This window comes from Leucopleurus acutus, assembly GCF_964270905.1.
Source record: "Leucopleurus acutus genome assembly, chromosome: 12".
NCBI classification, from domain to species: domain Eukaryota; kingdom Metazoa; phylum Chordata; class Mammalia; order Artiodactyla; family Delphinidae; genus Leucopleurus; species Leucopleurus acutus.
The window spans coordinates 29,365,849-29,388,009 of NC_139154.1; the positions used below are offsets into that span (position 1 = coordinate 29,365,849).

General features: G+C 55.2%; 1 protein-coding gene across 3 annotated transcripts in view; it reads right to left on the reverse strand.

Moving 5' to 3' along the window:
* Nucleotides 1-17,042: 17,042 nt before the first annotated feature.
* EIPR1 (EARP complex and GARP complex interacting protein 1) overlaps nucleotides 17,043-22,161 on the reverse strand; it is an 88,057-nt gene continuing 82,938 nt past the window's right edge. For all 3 annotated transcript variants that reach the window (XM_082851467.1, XM_082851469.1, XM_082851468.1), the window contains 3 exons: nucleotides 21,043-21,210; nucleotides 19,681-19,833; nucleotides 17,043-17,563 (listed from right to left, as the gene is read on the reverse strand). In XM_082851467.1, coding sequence (XP_082707593.1) covers nucleotides 17,389-17,563; nucleotides 19,681-19,833; nucleotides 21,043-21,210 — 496 coding nt within the window. In that variant the 3' untranslated portion in view covers nucleotides 17,043-17,388. The remainder of the gene's footprint in view (nucleotides 17,564-19,680; nucleotides 19,834-21,042; nucleotides 21,211-22,161) is intronic.

Consider the following 22,161-nt stretch of genomic DNA (forward strand, 5'->3'; position numbering starts at 1 on the left):
GTGCTAGGTACAGATAATTCAAAGATAAAAATAAAATATTTGCATTAAGAAAAAAGAAAGATGTCACATAAGCAACCTAACTTTCCATCTCAAGGAACTAGAAAAAGAACAAACTAAGCTCAGAGTTAGTAGAAGGAAGAAAATAATAAAGGTAAGAGCAGAAATAAATGAAATAGAAACCAGAAAAACAATAGAAAAGATCAATACAACTAAGCTGTTTCTTTGAAAGGTTAAACAAAATTGGCAAACTTTTAGCCAGACTCCCCAAGAAAAAAAGAGAGAGGGCTCAAATAAATAAAATCAGAAATGAAAGAGATGTTACGACTGATACCACAAAAACACAAAGGATCATAAGAGATTATTATCAGCAATTAAACACCAACAAATTGCTTGACCTACAAGGAATGGATACATTCCTAGAAACATACAACCTACCAAGAAGAAACTGAAAATCTGAACAGACCAATAACAAGTAAGGAAACTGAATCAGTAATCAAAAACCTCCCAACAAAGAAAAGCCCAGGACCAGATGGCTTCACTGGTGAATCCTACCAAACACTTGAAAAAGAATTAACACCAACCCTTCTCAACTCTTCTAAAAATTTGAAGGGCAGGGAACACTTCCAAACTCATTTTACTAGGCCATCATTAGCCTGGCAGCAAAGCCAGATAAGGGCACTTCAAGAAAACTACAGGCCAGTATCCCTGATGAATACAGATGCAAAAATTCTCAGGAAAACATTAGTAAATCAAATTCTGCAACACATTGAAAGGATCATGCACCATAATCAAGTGGGATTTATCCCTGGGATGCAAGGATGGTTCAACATACGCAAGTCAATAAATGTGATATACCACAGAACAGAATAAAAGATAAAAAGATATGAGCATCTCAATAGATGCAGGAAAAGCATTTGACAAAATTCAACATCTTTTCATGATAAAACTCAGAAAATTAGGTGCAGAAAGCACATAATTCAACATAATAAAGGCCATATATGACAAGCCCACAGATAACATCATACTCAACAGTGAAAGACTGAAAGCTTTCCTTCTACAATCAGGAAAAAGACAAGAATGCTCATTCTCATGCTACAAGAATGCCTATTCAACATGCTACTGGAAGTCCTAGCCAGAGCAATTAGGCAAGAAAAAGAAATATATGGCATCTAAACTTAATAGAAGTAAAACTGTCTCTGTTTGCAGATGACATGATCTTGTATATAGAAAACTCTAAAGATTCCACCAAAAAAACTGTTAGAAACTAAAAAACAAATTCAGTGAAGTTGTCAGATATAAAATCAACATACAAAATTAGTTGTGTTTCTTTACACTAAAAACAAACTATCTGAAAAAGAAATTAAGGAAACAATCATGGGCTTGTTTCCCACGATTTTGTACAACAGTATCAAAAAGAATAAAATACTCAGGAATAAATTTAACCAAGGAGGTGAAACCTCAGTACACTGAAAACTATAAAACATTGATGAAAAAAACTGAAGACACAAATAAATGGAAATATATCCTGTATTCATGATTTGAAAGAATTAATATTGTTAAAATGTCTATACTACCCAAAACGGTCTAGAAATTCAATATTGTTAAAATGTCTATACTACCCAAAATGGTCTAGAAATTCAATGGAATTCCTGTGAAAATTGCAGTGGTATTTTCCACAAAAATAGAAAAAACAATCCTAAAATTCATATGGAACCTTAAAGTCCCTGAATAGCCAAAGAAATATTGGGCAAGAAGAACAAAGCTGGAGGCATCACACTTCCTGATTTCAAGTTCTATTATTATGGTATGGTAATCAAAAGCATAAAAAAAAGACAAATGGACCAATGGTACAGAAATAAACTCATGTGTATATGGTCAACTAATCTTTGACAAAGGCTACAAGAATACACGATGAAGAAACCATAGTCTCTTCAATAAATGGAGTTGGGAAAACTGGGTATTCACCCAGTGAAATTGGACTCAACACCAATGACCAAAATCAAATTGAAATGGATTAAAGATTCAACATAAGACCTGAAACTGTAAAATACCTGGAAGGAAACATAGGAGAAAAGTTCCTTGACATTGGTCTTGGCAATGATTTTTTCAATAAGACCCCAAAAGCACAGGCAATAAAAGCAAAAATAAATAAGTGTGATTATATCACATTATACAGCTTCTGCACAGCAAAGGAAACAATCAACAAAATGAAAGTCAACTTACAGAATATGGGAGAGTACACGTGGAAACCATATATGTGGGAACAGGTTAATATTCAAAATATATAAGAACTCGTACAACTCAATAGCAAAAAAACAAAAACAAAAACCACCCAGATAATCAGAATAAAAAATCGGCCAAGTACCTGAATAGAGATTGCTCAAAAGAAGACACAGAGATGGCCAAGAGCTATATGAAAAGGTGCTCAACATCACTAATCATCAGGGAAATGCAACTTAAACCCACAGTGAGAGATCATCTCACACCTGTTAGAATGGTCATCATCAAAAAGACAAAAGATAAGTGTTGGTGACGATGTGGAGAAAAGGGAATCCTTGTGCACTGTTGGTGTGAATGTAAAATCGTACAGCCATTATCAAAGACAGCATGGAGGTTCCTCAAAAAATTAAAAATAGAACTACCATAAGATCCAGCAATCATTACCTCTGTGTACTTACCCAGACGAATTGAAATCAGGGTCTTAAAGAGATACCTGCACCCCTATGTTCATAGCAGCACTATTCGTAATAGCCAAGACAGGCAAATGTCCTAAGTGTCCCCTGACGGATGAATGGATAAAGAAAATGTGGTATATACATACAATGGACTATTATGCAGCCTTAAAAAAGATCATCTTGCCATTTGTGACAACACGGACGGACCTGGAAGGACAGTATGTTAAGTGAGGGGTCCCCAACCCCCAGGCCGTGGACCGGTACGGGTCCGGTCCGCACAGCGGGAGGTGAGTGGCAGGTGAGCGAGTGAAGCTCCTTCTGCCGCTCCCCATTGCTCGCATCACTGCCTGAACCATCCCCCCTTCCCCGGTCCATGGAAAACCCATCTTCCACGAAAGCTGTCTCTGGTGCCAAAAAGGCTGGGGACCGCTGTGTTAAATGAAATAAGCCAGACAGAGGAAGACAAATGCTGTGTAATCACGCTTACGTGTGGAATCAGAAATAGTCCAACTCAGAGTAACAGAGAGTAGAATGGTGGTTGCTGGGGACTGAGGGGAGGGGGGACTGGGGAGACATAGGTCAGCCTGCATGCCAACCCCGCCCAGCCAGTGTCACTCTGTCACCCTGCCTGATGTCGGGACACACTGCAGAGGCGGTAGAACGCTGCTCCCCAGGGAGGCCATGGGGCGCGGCTCTGAGTGACGCCACCACTCAGTCCACGTCGCAGGGCTGTCCCAACCCCAAAGGAATCGGCCCGAGGAGGCTGACGCACACCCTTGCAGGCCGGTCATGTGCCTGTGCCCGGCCGGCCGGCCTGTGTTCAGAAGTGCCCGGAGCCCTACACCCGCCAAAGAAGCCAGACTGACTTTGCGGTCCAGAGGCGGAGCCAGAGAAGAGCTGGCCCACAGTTCTTCTGGAGACAGGAAGGGGATTAACAACTTATTGGACACCTGCTCGTCCGGGACCTTGCGTGCGTCAAACAATTTAGCCTGCACCTTTAGGTGAGGGCATTATTATCTTTTTACAGTTGAGGAAACTATCGCCCAGAACAAGGAGACCCCCCAAATGTCCCACTTAGTAAAGGGGCTGTGACCCAGGCCCTCCGGCTGCAAATCGCACACACCCGGTTCCTGCTCTGAATGATACTGAGAAGTGGGGGGATCCCCTCGCACGTGTGATGGGCTCCAAGGTCGTCGCTGAGTCCGGCTGACCCAGGAGAGCTGCATGGGCTGGGGGCGGGGTGCCACCTCTGCCCGCCAGCGGTGTCAGGGACCCGCCCACGAGCACGGCCACCCGCTGCCCTGCGTTTTTCTCTGTCTGTCTGATTAACATTAAACAAAGTGAATTTCCCCGTGGCCGACTGCAGAGCTGCTCCAGAAGGCCCGGCTTCTGGATAGTCCTACAGGACGGCCGTGCCGCCCAGGAACAATCCAATGTCCTCGGTCATGGCCAGAGCTGAAGATCACCCTGTGGCCTGGAGAGGGTGGCTGGGGGAAGCTGGCCGTGCCCTGAGCAGCCCTAGCGCTAACTCTGAGCACTCCGGGGGCAGGACGGGGAGTGTCCTGCCAGGAGCTTGGGGCCCCGAGCGCACGAGCCAGCGTCGGAGCTGGAGAGCCTTGAGGTCACAGGTGAGCTTCCCCGTGTTGTGCATGAAGCCGGGAGGGGAGAAGGAACTCCACCCATGTCGCCTGGCCAGAAAGTGACCACTCGCCATTCTGTGACCACACGATGGCAATGCCACTGCATCCTGGCCATGAGCTCCTCTGCCCCTCTGGGCCTGGTTCCTTCCCAGGGATGTCGGGAAACACGAGCCCCATGTGGACCCGCGGGCTGCCTTGTTCAGGCACCGTGGGGCGCCGACTCGGTGGCTGCACGCGTGCCAGGCGCTGTGCCAGGACACCAGGGTCCCCACCGGGAAAGAAGGAACCCGTGAGGCCCACTCCGGCTGCTGAGGACCATGGCCAAGGACGGAGGGGACTGGTCCAGAAAAGAGGACCGCGGGGACCTCGGGCAGCGGTGCTTTCCGTGCACTCGAGCCGGACCCAAGACCACACACGGAGCGGGCGGGGCCGGGTGACATCAGTCGCCCCGGTCAGTGGGAGCGGCAGTTTTCACCCGAGATGCAAGCAAGACATGGCATCAACTTTGACCACGTCTGGCAGATGCTGAGCCTGAGGACAGCGAAGAGGAGGCTCCCCGCCCACAGGAACCCTCCCGCGGGCAGGAGGTGGTGGCTGTTTGCTCTGGCCTCTGGCGCCGGGCCCCTGCCGGCTCCCGTGGGAGCACCCGGCACCCCACAGCCACCACAAAGCACAATTTAAAGGGCACCGAATGACAAGAGGAAGGCAGCTCGCACGTGACCATTTTCCACACGCTTATTAAGCGGTAAGACACAACAGGGCATGAATTATTATGCAATAGCTCCTGCCTCGAAGCGATTTCAGACACAAAAGTCGGAGGATTCATCATTATAATATATTCAGTTCTATTTTTCTTTTTCAAGCCCTAAAAAATCATGTCTAAATCTCCTAAACCCATCACGGCTACATCAAAGAGTGGATGGGCCATGAGCTTCGACAGCTGAAAATACGCCACAGCTGCTGAGCAGGAAGAGCTCTTACGGGTTCTTCACTTCGGGTCTGGGTTCTGTCACTGGAGATGAAGGTAAGTATCCTGATTCTTACTGTGCTTAAAAACAAGGCAAGAGAAGGAAGCTGCCAGGGAAAGGCCCCGTGGGTTCAGGTGTAGGAGGGGCCCGAGGCCCAAGGCTCCGGCATGGGGGTGCCAGTGCAGACAGGGCCTCGCATCGCTATAGCTGGTCGCAGCCCCTGAGGCCCTCCCCAGGCCTCCACACGGGGCTCTGTCCCGTCCCAAGGATTTGTCGCGCCCCACCGTGTGGCGGGAATTCCACTAAGCCCCGGGAGTCCGTCCCACCAAAGCGCCCCCGGCTCCCGGAGGCGCGCCGACACCTAGCGGGCCCAGTGAGGGGGTTGTTAGCTGGCGGAGAGCAGTGATGCTGGAGAAAAGAGGGCGGGACACGGGGCGATTCTGCCGAAGTCCCTGATGCTGCCTCTCTTGTCCTGGTAACTGGCTTCGAACACTTTTAACAACAGCTGATGACTACAAGCCTCAAAAGTGTCCTGGTTATTTTCTGAATGAAGCGCCGGCAAGCCCCTGCTTCCCTGCAATTAGTTGGAGGTGCTGCCACCCACCGCTGACATTTACAGAATGACCGCACTGTGTCAGGAGGGCCCAGAACACGCTGCTCTAGCAGCCTGGGGAGCCGACGCCCACCCTGGCCTTGGGGCGCCCGCAGTCGTGCGCAGGCGAACAGGAGCCACTGGCCGTACTCGGGCCTCAGTCACACCCGCACGCGTGTGCACGGCTGCCCGTGGAGCGAGGTGCCCTGCCTGCATCTCCCTCGGTCTCGGAACCCAGAAGCCCCGTGCTGCGTGGGTCCGGAGCGACGCAGACGAGTGCCCCGTCCGCCGGCGTGTGACTGCAGGCCTGTCCCCCCGGGAGGAAGCCGTGAGCCCCGAGTGGTCCTGATGGGTGGCCGAGCAGAGAGCAGCAGCTTGTCCCTGAAGGCCTCTCGGGCGACGACACCCCGCCTGGGCCGCCGGTCGTGTGCCCTTGGAGAGCCAGGGGCTTGGGTCCCTCCCCACACGCCTGCTGCGGGCCCCCCGGGAACCTAGCAGCCTGGGAGCCGGGGCTTTGCGGGACTGAGACCCACACCCTGCACTGGCCAGGGGCCGGCCCCTCCCCCTGCCACACGGCCTGCAGGAGCTGCTGCCTCCTCAGATCCCTCCCTGCGAGGAGACAGGAATCGTCTAAGAAACACCTGGGCCGTTCAAGCAGGCTCCGGCCCCATCAGCGAGCTGCCCTATATCAGAATGTCTGCGTCTGGCCCTCCCGGGAATCCGGGTCCGCGGAGCTCTTCTTCAGAAGACGGAGCTGGGGGTTGACGTTCCTCAGCCTTCCATCCTCTGTCCTCTTCTCCACGGGTCCACCCGTCCTGGGTGCCGTGGGTGAACAGTCTCCTCCCAAATTCACGTGTTGAAGCCCTAACCTTCAAGGAGGAGGTCTTTGGGAGGTGGTGAGCTCACAAGGGTGGAGACCTGATAAAAGGGACCCAGGGAACTTTCTTCCTCTCTCTCCCTGTGAGGACACAACCAGGAGGCACCGTCTGCAGGCCAGGAAGCTGGTCCTCCCCAGAGCCCAAGCCCGGATGTCCAGCCCCAGAGCTGTGAGGTGTCAGCCATGGGCGGAGTTCTGTCACAGCCGCCGGGCGGGGCTCAGGTACTGGGGAAGGCCCACCGCCCGGCGCCGATGAGAGTACGGGGTCTCCCAGCCCCCCTCTGGGCCTCCACTCCCAGTCCACTGCTTACTGCGCGTGGCCCCTTGAGGCCTCACCAGCATCTCAAACTACAGCCTGAAACAGAATTATCACCACCACAGCCGCAAATAAAGATTCGTGTCTCCTCCGTCCCATCCCGTCAGTCACCTCCATCCTCTGAGTCGTGCGAGAAATCAAGCTCTAAACCCAGAGGCGTCCCTGCTCCTCCATCGCCCCTGCCCCCGCTCACTGATGGTGTTTCCAAGGCAACTCCTGCATCCTTGGTCCAGGCTTTCTAAGCGCCTCCTGCCGCCATTCTCTCCACGTCCTCGCTGGGTCACGGGGGCAGCGGGACAGAGCTTCTGGATCACGAGTGGTCAGTGCACGCACCCTGCTGGCCCCGTGAGACACGCAAGGCCAAGGACGGCAACCGAACCGACCAGTGGCCTCTCTGCACACCCCCCCCACCCGACACCTGCGACGGGCACGCCCGACACTCCGGCGCTCCTCTGCTCTGCCCAGGCTGTGCCTCTCCTGGGGGCCTTGTGGGGATGCTGTCGGGGTCTCAGGGGACAGGACAGTCGCCCGACTCGCTGGGGCACATCCCGGTGGGCAGAGCAAAGAGGCCAATAAGCTCTGACGGCCCCAACGCTTGTGACGCTGGGTGAAGGTGACTCTGTTTACAGCCGCACACAAGCCAGGTGCCGTGAACCTGCCAATCTCCTCCGGGAACCTTCCCGGCTGTGACCGGATCACACGAGCTCAGTCTCCCACTGCCCGCTGCTCCCCTCAGCCCTCCCTCCCGCCCACCGGGGGTGGGGGTCATGCTGAGTTCTGGGCACGTCGGTTTGCGATGCAGTGCATCCTGAGTGCAGCTAGACCCAGGGAATGCTTTCTGGCTTCATGGGAACCCTGGAAAGTCGTAATTCCACTGTCTTCTCCATCGAGATATTTAAGCGTAGAAGGCAGGCTCCCACCGTGCTCACGCAGGGAGAGCCTCACCCTCCTTTCCCTGCAGCACAGGTGGCCAGCGGGCTCCTGCCCTTCTCCACGGTTGTGGCCCAACACAGCCCTCACTGGTCTGTGATAAAATTCCCTACAGACCCCACTCCTGCAGCGCCCTCCCCAGGCCCCCTCACCCTTCACGACTTGGAACTTCCGGGGGACCAGAGACTCTTCCTGCCTCCTTCCTGCTTCTGCCCAGAGCCCCCAGGGTGCCCCCACCTCCACGGCAATCTGATCACGCCGCATGAGCACACACGTGAATCTCCTAAGAAACACCCGGGCTGTTTAAGCAGGTTCCAGCCCCACCAGCGAGCTGCGGCCTGACCCTCCCGGTAATTCCAGTCCGGGGAGCTCTGTGCACCATCCTCTCTCCTGTCTCCAGTCATTTCTCATCCTGGGGAGCCAGGGCAACCTACCCACCCATCCCCCCTCCCTCCACCCATCCCCCACCCATCCCCCATTCATCCCCCATCCCCCCACCCATCCGTACAATCTTTGAGCACCCATGTGCCAGGCCCTGAACTGTGCACGACAGCACTGAACAGAGAACAGGTTTCGGGCCCCCATGACACAGTCCGCTGCGCCATTAACATTTATCAATACTTCCCGCGTGGGTAAGCGCCGCGCAGAAGGAAGTCACATGAGAGAGAATAACAAGGAGGAACTACTTTAGGTCTAGTGGTCGGGGAAGCTCTCTGGGGATTTATACTGAGTCTTGAAGGAGGAGCAGAGCTAACCAGGCAAAAACAAAACAGCACCTTCTCCGTGCCTTGATCACAAAGGAGCACGCCCCATCTTCAAGGAGGGTTCATTTGGAAACTAGAGACGGAATCATCTTCCCGTGATGTAGCTTCAGCCACGTCACCCTTGGGCACCAAACTTGCCGCAGCCCTGACAGCCTGTGTCCCTCCAAAGGAGCGCCTAGTCAGCGCCGTCTGCTTGGAGGCGTCCCCGCCCCTGGTCTGCCTGTTTCCCGCGCTCTCCTGAGGCTGAAATCCACGGAGCGGTGCTGAGTCACTTATCTCTGTCTGTTCATCTTCTTTCCTTTTTTGTTCCTCCTTCCCAACAATGTGTCCTTTTACTATGGGGATTATTTTAGGTTGATTATTTTGAAGAAGCAGAAGACTCAGGAAGAAATCTTGCTCTTTATCCCCCCCCTTTCCTGCCTAAAGGAGTGTAGATAAAGGGCCTGGTCCAGGAAGTGCAGTATCACCAGAGATGCCCACAAAGAATACTGGTGGGGTTGGGGCGGGGGGTGTGCTGCAGGGCCCGGAGACCAAAGTCCCCTCCACATCCCACTGTCTCTGCGTGGCCCAGCAAACACTTGTCTACCAAACATTTGTTTTTGCACTTCCGTGTGAACCTCTCCTCCCCTGTGAAGTCCCAGACCCTCCCCGCTGCCTCAGACGGCTCAGGCCTCCACTGCCCAGCCTGTCCTGGGGTCTCGGTTTTCTCATGGGGCCTCTGAACCTACATAATTAAATTTGATTTTCTCTGGTTATCTGTCTCAGGTCAATTTAATTCTTAGGCTCAGCCAGAAGAATCTAGAAAGGGTAGAGAGAAAAATTTTCCTTCCGCAACATATCATGTAATTTCTGATCTTTTATGTTGAAATGGACCAATGTATATGTGTTCCTATTAAGATAACCATTGACACCCATACGGCGCTTACTGTCCTAAGTGGGCTATAAGGATAAATTAATTTAATCCCCCGAAGCCCTGTGAAGGTTATCCGACTCCCAGGTAACTGAGGCATCCCTGGGACGTGCCTTAGCCGGCGCTGAGCCAGGCCTGAGCCCTGGAAATCTGTCTGGGGAGCCTTTACTGTCACCGCTCGGCCACGCGGCCGGGAGGGCCATGGGCGTTCGGAAGGGGCGCCCCTCGTCCCGTCCTGCTGGACCCCAGCAGGCTCAGCGAGCGCTGGCTGAGCTGACTGCCACTCAGGGGGCGAACGGCTGTCCAAGGAACCGTGGAGTTTAACTCAGCGCGGAAAGGCTCGAGGCTGACCGAGTGCGACATGAATTCGAGGGGCAGATGAACACGGACTGAGTAACAGCAGGCGGCCTCAGGGAAGAGGCGAGAGCTGAGCTCGGCCGCAGAGGACGGACAGGCGGAAACCACGAGAAGACAATCAGAGGCATGTTGGGTGGGGAAGGGGTATCAAGAGCAGAGTCAGGGAGGTGGACGTGGGCGGAACGTGCCAGGAGAGAGGGCAGCCAAGGACAGTGACCAGCATGTGGTCTTGGCGACTCTGGAAACTACGGCTGGAAATCCTGGGTCACCGCGCTTCAGGATTCAGGACTGTTGGACCCCGGGGGCAGTGGGGTCCCTGAAGGCCCCTCCTGTGGGAGTCGGTCCAGGTGCTGCTCTGCAGTAGCCATGCTTTGTTGTTTTTCTAACCATTTTATCTAGATTTTATTTGTAGACCCTGAAAATTCCCATAAATTAAAGGATCACAGGAGAAACAAGCTTATTTCTTTGAGCTTGCCTGAGAGAAAATCTCCCTTAATCTTGGGTCTTGAAATATAGCCATGGAGAAATTTGGTTTCAATATGACAAATCTCCAAATTTCCACCTGCATCTCAACTTTCATTTCATGCACACTGATTGCAGCACTTTCTGTTGCAATTCTATTTTCTAACAGCTTGCAATTATTTTATGGGTGAATGTCTAACTCTTCGTCTCTTCGCATGGATTATTTTCTTCAGATTTTGAAGTTCTCTTCTGCTCTATTGTCTGCTTTTCCTCTTGGTTCCTTTAATTTGTATGTTTTTTTCCCAAATAACTCACATCATGAGCAAGACACACTGCTAGGCAATGTGGAGACACTGCAGGAGCTTTTCCTCATCCTCTTGGGCCTTCCAGTGGACTATTCAGGAAAAGTTCTGCAAAGGAGGTGGGATTTGAACTGGATCTTGGACTCTCTGAGAAGTCTGGCTCCAAGCCAAGATTCTGCGCCGGCATTTTCAGGCCAGAGGATGGGTAATGTCAAAGGCCGTAACTGGCAGACCTTGCAGGGAAGCTGCCCTCCCCACACAACACTTGTACACAGCCAGTTCATTGCAGTCCCCGGAGTTTCAGTCAGGGTCTCAGGCCCCCTGGCTGGCCATGCTCTCCCACCTGCCGATGCAGGGCGCATGGGTTCAAGCCCCGGTCCGGGAAGATCCCACATACCACGGAGCAACTAAGCCCGTGCGCCACAGCTACTGAGCCTGTGCTCTAGAGCCCGCGAGCCACAACTACTGAGCCCGTGTGCCGCAACTATGGAAGCCCGCGCACCTAGAGCCTGTGCTCTGCAACAAGAGAAGCCACCGCAATGAGAAGCCCACGCACCGCAACGAAGAGTAGCCCCCGCTCGCCACAACTAGAGAAAGCCCACGCAGCAACGAAGACCCAATGCAGCCAAAAATAAACAAATAAAATAAATTTATTTTAAAAAATAAAATAAAATGACTCGGTTTATAAAGCATACATATATAAATGTGAAAAAATAAGTAAACATAAAACATCAAAAAAGAAAAAAAATGGGGGGACGAGCCCATCTCAGGCTAGATCCACCAGTGAATGAGTTTCATTTTTTGAGTTTTGAGGACGGAGGGTCTGTAGCCAACCTTTGCTTTGCCCTGACCTCTGGGGTCCGCCTGACCCGGGTACTGGCGAGGCCCACCGCCCCGGGGCAGGCGTCCCAGCTCGCGTCCGTGCAGAGCCTGCGCGCACTCAGTCAGCGCCGAACGTGCGCAGCGTGACGCTCTTGGTCGTCTCAGCCCAGTCGTGAGCGTGGGAACGGGCAGCTGCTGTGACGGAGACGGGGGGGGGGCCGGCCCCTCTGATGGGGCCCCCAGGAGGCGAGGGGCCCGAAGGTGCAGAGTGAGGGGTGCAGGCTAGGGGTGCGGGACACGCGCTGGGCCTGAACTGCAGAAGAACCGGCGGAGGCAGCCAGGGCACGAGGCGGGGCTGGGTTGGAGGAGGCGGGGCCGGCCGTGCGGAGCCCAGCAGACCCCGGAGGGACCCTCAGAGTCTGTGCTGAGCACACAGGATGCTGCCCAATGCGGGGCTGGACCTGGGCCTTTTGGGGAGTCGGTGCAGCCAATGGGTGGAGGGCGGGCGGCCGTCTGCAGGGAGACAGCAGAGGCCTGGAGCCCGAAGGCTGCTCCAGACACGGGCCCACGAGGCGCCGTGCTCACTCCTCCCCACCCACTGAAGGGAGCCCAGCTGGGCTGCTGAGCGGCTCACGACCTGATGGCGTCGTGTTGTAGGAGGCGTGGGGCTGGGTGCTGGGTCAGCCATGACCTCACGCCGCTACCGGGGCTCCAGGGGGTGAGCCTGGGGTGCGGCCGGAGGGAACCCAGGAGCAAGAGGCCTCACGACAGAAGGACAGGGAGCGGGCAGCCCTGCGGGGGCCACAGGCGGAAGGCCCACCTGGCCCTGCTCTCCTCAGCCCCACCCCAGGGCCCGGCACCTGGCAGTCCATGTGTCCCCTCAGCCCCCTGGCGGACACACGTCCAGACCGAGCCCGCTGCCCGTTTGCCCATCCCGGTCCACGTGTCTTGATCTGGTCTCTGCCCATGTTCTCGTCATTCTTTTGTTTTTCTTGTTTTTTCCTTTATTTTGGTCCTTTTGATTCTCTTCCCCCTTTCCTGGAATCTTCACATCGTTTTCTGTGCCATGTGTTTGCCCATCCAGCTGCAGAGGCAAGGAGGGGGCCCGGGGTGGGGGGAGGGTGGGGGAGGACCCCGAACCTCCACTTGGAAGTTGCTTCTTCTGTTGCAGTGAAAGCTGCTCTGCTAGAGTCTACCTTAGGGCTGTCCTGACACTTGGTGGCAGGCCCCCAAGAGCACACCAAGCATTTAAAGGCAGCCCTACTCCCCCACCCCAGCTTTTCCACCTCCAGACACATGGCTCTTGCCACGTGTCACAGACTGGGGCCTGCCCTCGGCACGCCCATGGCCCCGGCTGGGAGGCCGCAGCTCCCCGCCAAGCAGGAGGATGGAAGGAGGCCCAGAGGCCTAGCTTGGAAAACAATCTGGGCACCGCTGGAAATAAAACATGCATGTTCATCCCAAGCTCCTGACTTATCCCCCCACCCCACGTTTCCCCTTTGGTAATCACAAGTTTGTTTTCGACATCTGTAAGTCTGTTTCTGTTTTGTAAATATAAGATAGATAACCAACAAGGACCTACTGTACAGCACAGGGAACTCTGCTCAACATTCTGGGATAACCTATGTGAGAAAAAAATCTGAAAACGAATAGATAACATGTATATGTATAATTGAATTACTTTGATGTACACCTGAAACTAACACAACATTGTAAATCAATTATACTCCAATAAAATTTAAAAAGGATAAGACACATTTGACTAAATGCAATAAATTTTTGTATAGTAAAAAGACAAAACAAAAAAATTAAATTTGATAAATCCAAATGTGTACATTTAAAAAAAATGCAAACATTCCCTCTGCATCGTCACATCTGCCACACCCTTCTGTCTGGTCCCGGACACGAAGGCCATCAGGCTGCATACAGTGAAGGAGGGGAGCCCACGAGATCCGTGGGGACGGGGAGGCGACCAGGGACCAGGGCTGCCCCAGGCTCCAGCAGAGCACCACAGGCCCGTCCACTCCCAGCTGAATCCCTGCACACAGAGACGGCTCTGTTTACCTCACAAAGACGTCAGCAAGGTGGACCGTGTCACGTATGTGAAAGTGTGCACATTTTACAACACGACTGTTATCTGCACCGACTCACAGGGGACCCACTGGATGATGTGATGGCTGTGGGTTTGAGAGCAGCAGCCCTGGGTCTGGGGCTTGGTGACGTGGCGTCACCGCTTCCCGCAGCCCGATCACTCTCCCCTCTCGTTCTGCAAACGACCAGCGTTTAAACACGTAGCTGTCCCCATTCTCGAAGCGGACAGCAGCCCTGCTGGCCCCTGCCTGCTGCGGGACCGTTCGCAGGCTGCCGACACGTCTGCCGGCTTATTCCTCCCCATTCTCTCTTGAACCCACTCTACCTGCTTGCCATGACAGCTGCTGTGTCAGGTTCCCCAGTGACCCCCATGCTGCCAGGCCAATGGGCTCTCAGCCCACCTGACGCCCCACAGCGACACTGACAAAGCAGACGGGCTCACCAGCTTCCAGAACACCCCACACACCGGGCCCTCCCAGCTCCTGGCGGCCTCTTCCCTCCCCTTGGCTGGATCCCCTGCGCCCAACCTCACGCTGGGGCTCGGCCTCTGGTCTTCTCTCCAGGGACGCCGTTGGCCCAGAGCTCCGCACGCCCGTCTGCACCAGGAACACAGACTCCCACCTCCGCTCGCCTGGCCTGGACCCCACCCCACCCGTCTCATGTCTCCAAGCATCTGGTTGGATGGGCCACTTGACCACTTCACAGACATCTCAAACTCAACCAAACCCGGCTGCTCATCTTCCCGTCCCACCCCCCAGCCTCCTCCTCTGGTCCTTCCTGTCTCGGTCACCGTCCTAGTTGCTCAGACCAACCCCCTGGGCCCTCCCTGGTTCCTCTCTCGGCCTCACACCTACTCTAATCTGTCAGTAAACTCGACGGCTCCATCTGCCAATCCATCCAGAAACCAACCACCTGCCGGCATCTCTGCACCAGCCCAGCCAGCGTCACTGGCACGTCTGCACCACAGGCTGGCTCTCTCGCTGCTCTGCGTCTGCGTCTCCACAGGGACACATTAAATTATGTTGCAGGGAGTTCCGGTCCCTGGTAAGATGGAGGAGGCTCTCCGAAAATGCAGCCACACGCGGACAGGACTTATGAACAGCTCTCTCCTGTCATTTTAGGAAAACGGAGGCTTGTTCTCTGGCATCCCAGCCTCCCGGGCGATTTTTGTGCGGCAGTGGGACAGTCTGCAGAAGCCTCGGACTGGGGGAGGGACGCCTCCTCTCCAACTGCTCGGAGGCTATGTCCCGGGAGGGGGCCCTGCTCCTTCTCTCTGTTTTCCCACCACTGGCCCCGCAGCTCCGGCATGGAGACGGTGCAGCAGAACAGGGGGAACAAAGACACAGTCTGATGTGTAAAAAGGAAAGCACCAGAAAGATCTCAAGAGAGGGAGGAGCTCGTGAAAGCACCCCATAAAGTTGTTCAGGAACTCCTCAGTAATAGACACACAGCTTAGCAGAACAGGACGGTCCAGAAATAGCCCTGCACAAATAGGGCCAACTGACTTTTGACAAAGGAGCAAAAGCAATTCAATGCAGGAACTACGGTCTTTAACAAATGGTGCTGGAATACTTGGATATCTATAAGAAAAAAAAAAAAACCCACAACCAAAACCTCACATCTTATTTAAAAAACTCAAAATAGATCACAGCTCCAAATATAAACTGTGAAACTACAACTTTTAGAAGAAACATTGGAGAAAACCTTCCTAACATTGGATTTGATTCCAATATTTCAATCTATATAAAAAAAAAAAAGTTGGGTAAGTGGGACTTCAACGAAACTCAAAACTTTTGCTCTGCAGAGACGCTGCTAAAAGGATGAAAAAGAGAAGACAAAAACTGGGAGAAAATATTTGCAACTTACACAGCTGGCCAAGGACTTTTATCCAGAATATGTAAAGAACGTTCTAAATCTAATGGACTTAAACACAATAATTAACAATCGATGTAACTTTAAAAACGGGCTCCACCAAAGAGGACACGCGGGTAGATGGTGAGTTAAGTGCGCGGAAAGCCGTTCCGCATCCCGGCAGGGAAGCACAAGTGACAGCACGCCATGCCCGTGGGCGGCTGAGAAAGCTGAGCACCCGCCCGCGGCCCCGCGGGAAGCAGTGCAGCAGTTTCCTCCCACAGAACCCAGTGCTCACACTGGTCAGCGCTGACCCTGCGGCAGGGGCTGCAAGCTTTTATGTAAAGGGTCGGACAGCAAAGATTTTAGGCGCTGAGGTTGCCTGGCCACTGCTGCACGTGTGCCGAAGCACATGCGTAAGGGCAGTGCTGCGTGCCAATAAAACTTTATTGACAGAAACAGGTGGTGGCAGGGATTTGGCCCCCATGACCTCAGGCTATAGTTTGCCAACGCCTGCCCTGGAAAATGAAAACTTCTGTTTACACAAACACGCATACACAAAGATTTACAGCAGCCGACAGCTCCAGCAGGACTGCAGACCCCACGTGAGCCCAGAGCTTTGCCTCGGTCGCGGCGGAGCTGGAGCATCTAGCACGGCGCCTGGCACACGGGAGGCGCTCAACAAACACCTGTTTGTTGAGGACTTTCATTCGAGCTGTTTTGCACTCCTCACAAACGCAGGTCTTCCCTGGAAGCAGAAATGCTGAAGGGCCGTAAACACCACCACCCCCTGCCTGCCCCTCCACCACAGCCCCGTCTGTCCTCCGCTCACCCACGGTCCCCACTCTGCCCACAAACTCTTACCCTGAAAAAAAGAAACAAAACCCAGACGTGCCTCTCTGGGCTCACAGTGCAGCTAGAAACCACCACACAGACACTCCGGGGACGACAGATGGCTTCAGCATTTAGAACGAGTCCATTCTCAAGCTGAAGCCCGTTGTGAAAAAAGGACTATGCCTGACAGCCATCTCCGTACAGACGTGACACCTGGGCGGGTGAGGCCACGCCCAGAACAGACCCCTGGACCCACGGGAGGAGGAATAGGCAAGAGTCCCGTGCTCAGAGTTTTAGGATCACCTGACAACGTAGGGTTTCAACAGGTAAGCGTGCTGCATGACCCGGGAACACGCATGTAACCTCCAGGCGATGAGGATGCCATCGGAGTAAAGGAACAGGACCCAGTGGGGCACCATGCCCGGGGATGGGGCCCAAGGCCGGCAGGAGACCCCTGGTCACTGACAGCGTCAGGGCTCCCCCAGGCCAGGCCCGAGCATGGGCAGGTCAAGCCCAGGACAAAGCACGGGAGGCCCATCTGCCTTTTTTTCTGGGCCAGCATGGAGAAAATTAACAGAGACCGGGTGGTGGGGCCATACCGGGGGCAGAGCTCCTGAAGGAAGAGCTGGAGCCCATGCAGCGTGGCCCTGCTCCTTTTATTTCATTTTTAATCTTGAGAGAAAGATGAGTCAACATTATGGAAGCAAATTACAGTGAGACTCCCGACAGCCTTAAAAGCAAGAAGAGGAAGTAGGCAGTGACCAGGCAGAGGCCAGCCCGTGGAGCCCCAGCTCAGTCTGGGGACGGTGTTTCCGCTTCCATCAACGGGAGACTTCAGGTGCCAGTGGTTGGCTGGCAGATGCTCCGTCACTATTCACAGGTGCTCACATCAGAGCAGAGTGATGCTGGCTCTCCCAGACGGGGCTCCGCCTGGAAAGCCAACGCCCGCCACACGGCTGCCCGCGGCTGGGAAGCTGCCCAAGGACGGCCTGGCAGGTCAGAGCAGTATGTGGTACTTCAGCGCCCGGGGCACCCTGTTGATGACCAGCCTCCCGTCATAGCTCAGGGAGGCAAAGAGCCAGGGGTCGGCCGAGGACCAGTCCACGGCGTACACGCTGTCCTCGTGCTCCTCATAGGTGGCAATGACGCTGTCCTGGGGAGGCTCCTGGCTCCTACAAGGCACCAGAGACACGCGTGCGTGAGTGAGGCGGGCGCCCTGCCCAGCGGTGGCAGCAGGCCTGGTCTTCTCACCTGCGCAATCGGGCAGTCCCCAGGAGCCGAGGGGGCCAACGGGGGCGCCCCTGCGGGAGCCCAGAGCCATCCCGTCCCCAGCCGTGGGCCCTCGCGGCTCGTGGGGGGCCCCCTACCGCCTAACACCTCCCTCCGCGGCTCTGCAGCAGGACATGCTCGGGCTCGGGGGACGGGGGCTGGGGAACGTTCATGAGGCTAAGTGGACAACGGCCAAAACTCCTGTGACGTCTGCCAGAGGGAGCTGGGGACCGGCCGGCACAGCCCCCTGGGGTGGGCATGGGGAACCCTGCTCAGGACGAGGGTGAGGGGCCGGAAGGCCAGCAGGCCCTGGCCTGGGCTGTGACACCTCCCGGCACCCCGTTCACATGGGAGTCGCTAGCCCCTTCCCTGGGACGCCTGCCTGGGCGGCGCTCACGTGCGCGACCCTGTGTGGGAGCACGCGGAGCCGGGCCGCCCGCCTGGGCCTCCGAGGTCACAGGCCTGCCACGCGCCGGGCTGCTTCTCCACCCAGCAGGGCCTCCTCAGCACTTTTCTCCCCAATTCGTGGTTCTTTCTACCCAAGGAGCTCTCAGCAATCTGGGACTTTTCCCAGGAGACAGCCCGCTCCATGTGCCCCCCGGCTCGGACCCTCAGGCATCCCACGGCCCGACCCCCCCAGGAAGCCAACTTGCGGTGGCCTGCAAATGCCCAGGTACAGACACCGCATACAAGTCCTCAGGGGACTCCCATTCTCCTGAACTCACTGAGACATGGGGACCAACCCCAGGAGCAGGCCTGCGGGAAACCGTGGAGGCACCTTGTGCCAGTGCCGTTGCCCGGCACGCCTGCCAGCCACACGCGCCTTCCTTCCTAGTACACTTCTCTGAAGCTGCCCACGTGCAGGCAGGACCCCTGGATTAACACACGGGGCCAACGAAGGGGCCACCAGCTCTGTTCCCGGTACAGACAGGGCTCGGACGCCTGCTTGGCCGTGAGAAGAAAGGACAGTAGAAAACACCCAAGCCCTGCACGTGGTAGGCTGCCGGACTGAAGCCGCTGCAACTGTATCTAAATACTCAGTTTGAACAGAAAAATGATTGCGTTTCTCTCAAGAGAGACAATCGGTAGACTGCCACCAGCCAGCTTCTCACACAGGAATTTTAGGCTCATCTCAGGTGGGCAGAGGAAGAAATCAGACAGCAGAAGTGTGAAGAGTCTCCAAACAGAACGACAAACCCCTCTCGTATTTTACGGCTCAGACCACTCAGCTCGACAGGGTTTTATTCCAGAACCTCCTCCCCTGGAGGCGGGAGACTCAACTCCAGGTAGCGTCTGAATCACAACAGGAAGCAGCCGCCGCACACGAAGGTGCATCTACTCCAGGAACAAGACGTGTCTCCTTTACACCCACGTTGCTGACAAAGGACACGGGCTCACCCCGCCACCGCTGCCCTGGACCAGGCCGCCCTGTGTGAGCCCCGAACCCCAGGACCCCACAAGTCTCGGGGTGCGACCCCATTGTGAAGAGAGAGCCTCCAAGCAGAGCAATTAGGATTGGTAAGAGTTTGGAAAATACCCAGCCAAGATGGTGAAGCCGTGGGAACAGTCAGCGAGGTTTCCCGCACGGCACCCAGCGTCTCGGGGGAAGCAGTGCGGGGGGGCCGGGACAGGTCTGGCCCCGAGGTCCCCGCCTTGACACCTGCCAGCGAGGGTGGCCAGTCCACGACCCGATCCAGGACAGCACGGCCAGGAGGGACGCCCGCCACTGCCTCTCCCACAGGGTGTTACGAGGGCCGGCGGAGGTCGCTTCTCACTCCCCAGGGCTGCAGACGGGCCACGGTCCTCACAACCTTACGTGTGACGCTCAGTAAGAACGTGGACAGACACGCGTTTCAGAGGCCACAGTGGGACGGCGCGGCTCGGCTGCCCTACCCGACTCCATGACTCCATGGCCCGCAGCCCGCCTGCGGGTGGACACGCCCGACACCAGCCGCAGGGACCGAGCCACGCCCACAGCCACGCCCATGCACCGAGAGCCGCCGCACCGGAGCGCGCTCACCTCTCCTCTTGCTCGCTCAGGTCGTCGTCATCCACCAGGTGGCCGAAGGGCTCGGAGGAGATGGACACCATGTTGGAAAGGATGACCCTGCTGTCACTGCTGCCCGTGAGGACGAGCTGGTCGTGCGAGTGGTTGTATCGGACGCCCCACACCCTGTGGGAGGACAGGGAGGCCGGGTCCCACCCGCTCGTCTATCAGTGGGTGGCTCCCAGCAGGGGCAGGCGCACAGCACGGCTCTGAAACCTTCTGAATCCTGACTAACGGAGACCAAATGGCAGCACGGACCCCAGGGGGGAGGTTTACTGCTCAGGAGCCACACAGGCTTTCCAGAATTCTAAAGGCAAAGGCTGCCCAAGAAGCAAAATACGGACTAGAGAGAACCTGTGACATAGGTCGCACCCCAGGGCAGCCTCCCAAGGGCTGCTCTCTGGCCGGGTCACTAGGCCCAAGAGCTTGTGAGCTGGGCCGCCCGCCGGCGGACCCAGGGGACAGCGGAGAGCCGGACTGCTGCTCGGGGCCAGGGGACGGAGCGCCTCCCTAGACCGCAGGAATTACGGCCACTCACTGAACCTGTCCAAACCATACTCCAGCATTATACACACACACATAAATACACACACACACACAGATATGCACATGCACACAAGTGCACACACACACAAGCATACACACCCATATGCATGCACAAAGAAGCATACATACACACACCAGTACACACGAACATGCACACATACACAAGCACACGCATGGAGACAAACACATAAGCACACACATACATACAAGCACACACAAGCATGTACACACAACATGCTTTATTTGAATAAAAACTGGCTCATACTATGCACGATTTTCTATGACTCGATCTCTTTCACTTAGCAAAAAGTAGCCAGCACATGGCATATACGTAAAAACAGCGTCTCAGGGAGAACGGCCAGTCTCGGGCACTCTGCATGTCCCTGCACACGGCCATCCCGCACTCCCTCTGAGAGCGGCACCATCCCCGCTGCAGTGACGCCACTGGACGGACTTGACCAATCCCCTGCTGCCAGGCCCTGGGCAGCTCCCGGCCTCCCTGCGCTGTGCACAGTGCCACGTGGACATCTGTGCATGCTCATTTTTGCCTATTTGAACCGGCACTATTTCAAGAGAAAACAGAATCTAGTGTTTTCCTTCTTTTCCTATGTTTACGAATCACAAACATTCAGATTTGGAATTAGCGTTCCTTTAGGAAAAATAAAACGGGGTTGATTGAATGATTCACAGCAGCACAAACTAAGCTGGTTTGTGCCTTTCCAAACGGTGAAGTAATTAGCAAAATAAATTGCCTAAGCCCCTCCCCCAAGCCTCCCGCGAGGAACGCACCAGTGGGAGTGCTCCTCCAGCGTCTTGACGGGCTCGGTGACGTTGCGGGTGTCCCAGAACTTCACCCTGCAGTCATCCCCGCAGCTGGCCAGGTAGTACTGCTTGTTGGGGTTGAAGTCCAGGTCCCGCACCAGCTGACCGTGTGCACTCTCAATGCAGTAGATTTGGCTGTGCAGGGGTGGAGGGGATGGGCACAGGTAAGAGGTGGGACGAGGGAAGCCAGTGACTGCACCCTGCACCTTCTCGTCCAGCGCAGGATCCAGGCGGGGCGCTCCTGTGCGCAGGCCACGCCTGCGACCCTGCAGAAGGGTGGCTGGTTGGCGGCACTCAAAGGTGTGACCTGGAATCTTGAGGATGAGAGCAATCCGGAGGGATGAGACTGCCACGGAGAAGCAGAGACAGACTCCGGACAGAAAGGCTGACCAACGTCTGGAAGGACGCAGTGAGACAGAAGGAAAAGGGAGGGGCTGGGAAGCGGAATACAGCGCTGTTGGTGTCAAAAGGAAGGAAAGGTTGGGAAAGCTGTAGAAACACCGAAGGAAACAGTGCTCGTCACGGCTGGGCCTCATCCTCGCACACAACACAGTGCCGACACTGGGCGAGGGCGGGCATGGGGCCGAATCGGCCCCACCGCTGTTCAGAGCTCACGTGTGCCCATACGTGTGCGTGCTTGCACGTGTGTACACAATGCACAAGCATGCACACACCAGCCGTACACACATGCACACGCATGGGTACCTATGCCCACGCATGCATGTGTACACACCCACATGTGGGTGCACCAGTGTGCACAGAGGTGCAGGCACACATGCACACACAGACCTAATTGAAGCCCCGCCATCCACCTCCAGGCTGCTCCTTGCAGGGTGTGGAATCAGAATATTCCATCTCCTACAGCGACCCCCTCTGATATCACAAACGCAAACCAGAGGTGCAGGTCACCTGAGGCAGGACAGTGGCTTCAGACGAAGAGCTTGTGTCCCAGCAGGATGGACAGGGGCCCCCGCCAGTCCCAGAGTCGGCCCCGCGAGTCACCCGGTCCACTCTGCCCGCTCCACTTCCTCCCTCGGCTGTGACTTCACCTCTCCTGCAAACACTGGACCTCGTGCTCTGCACGGC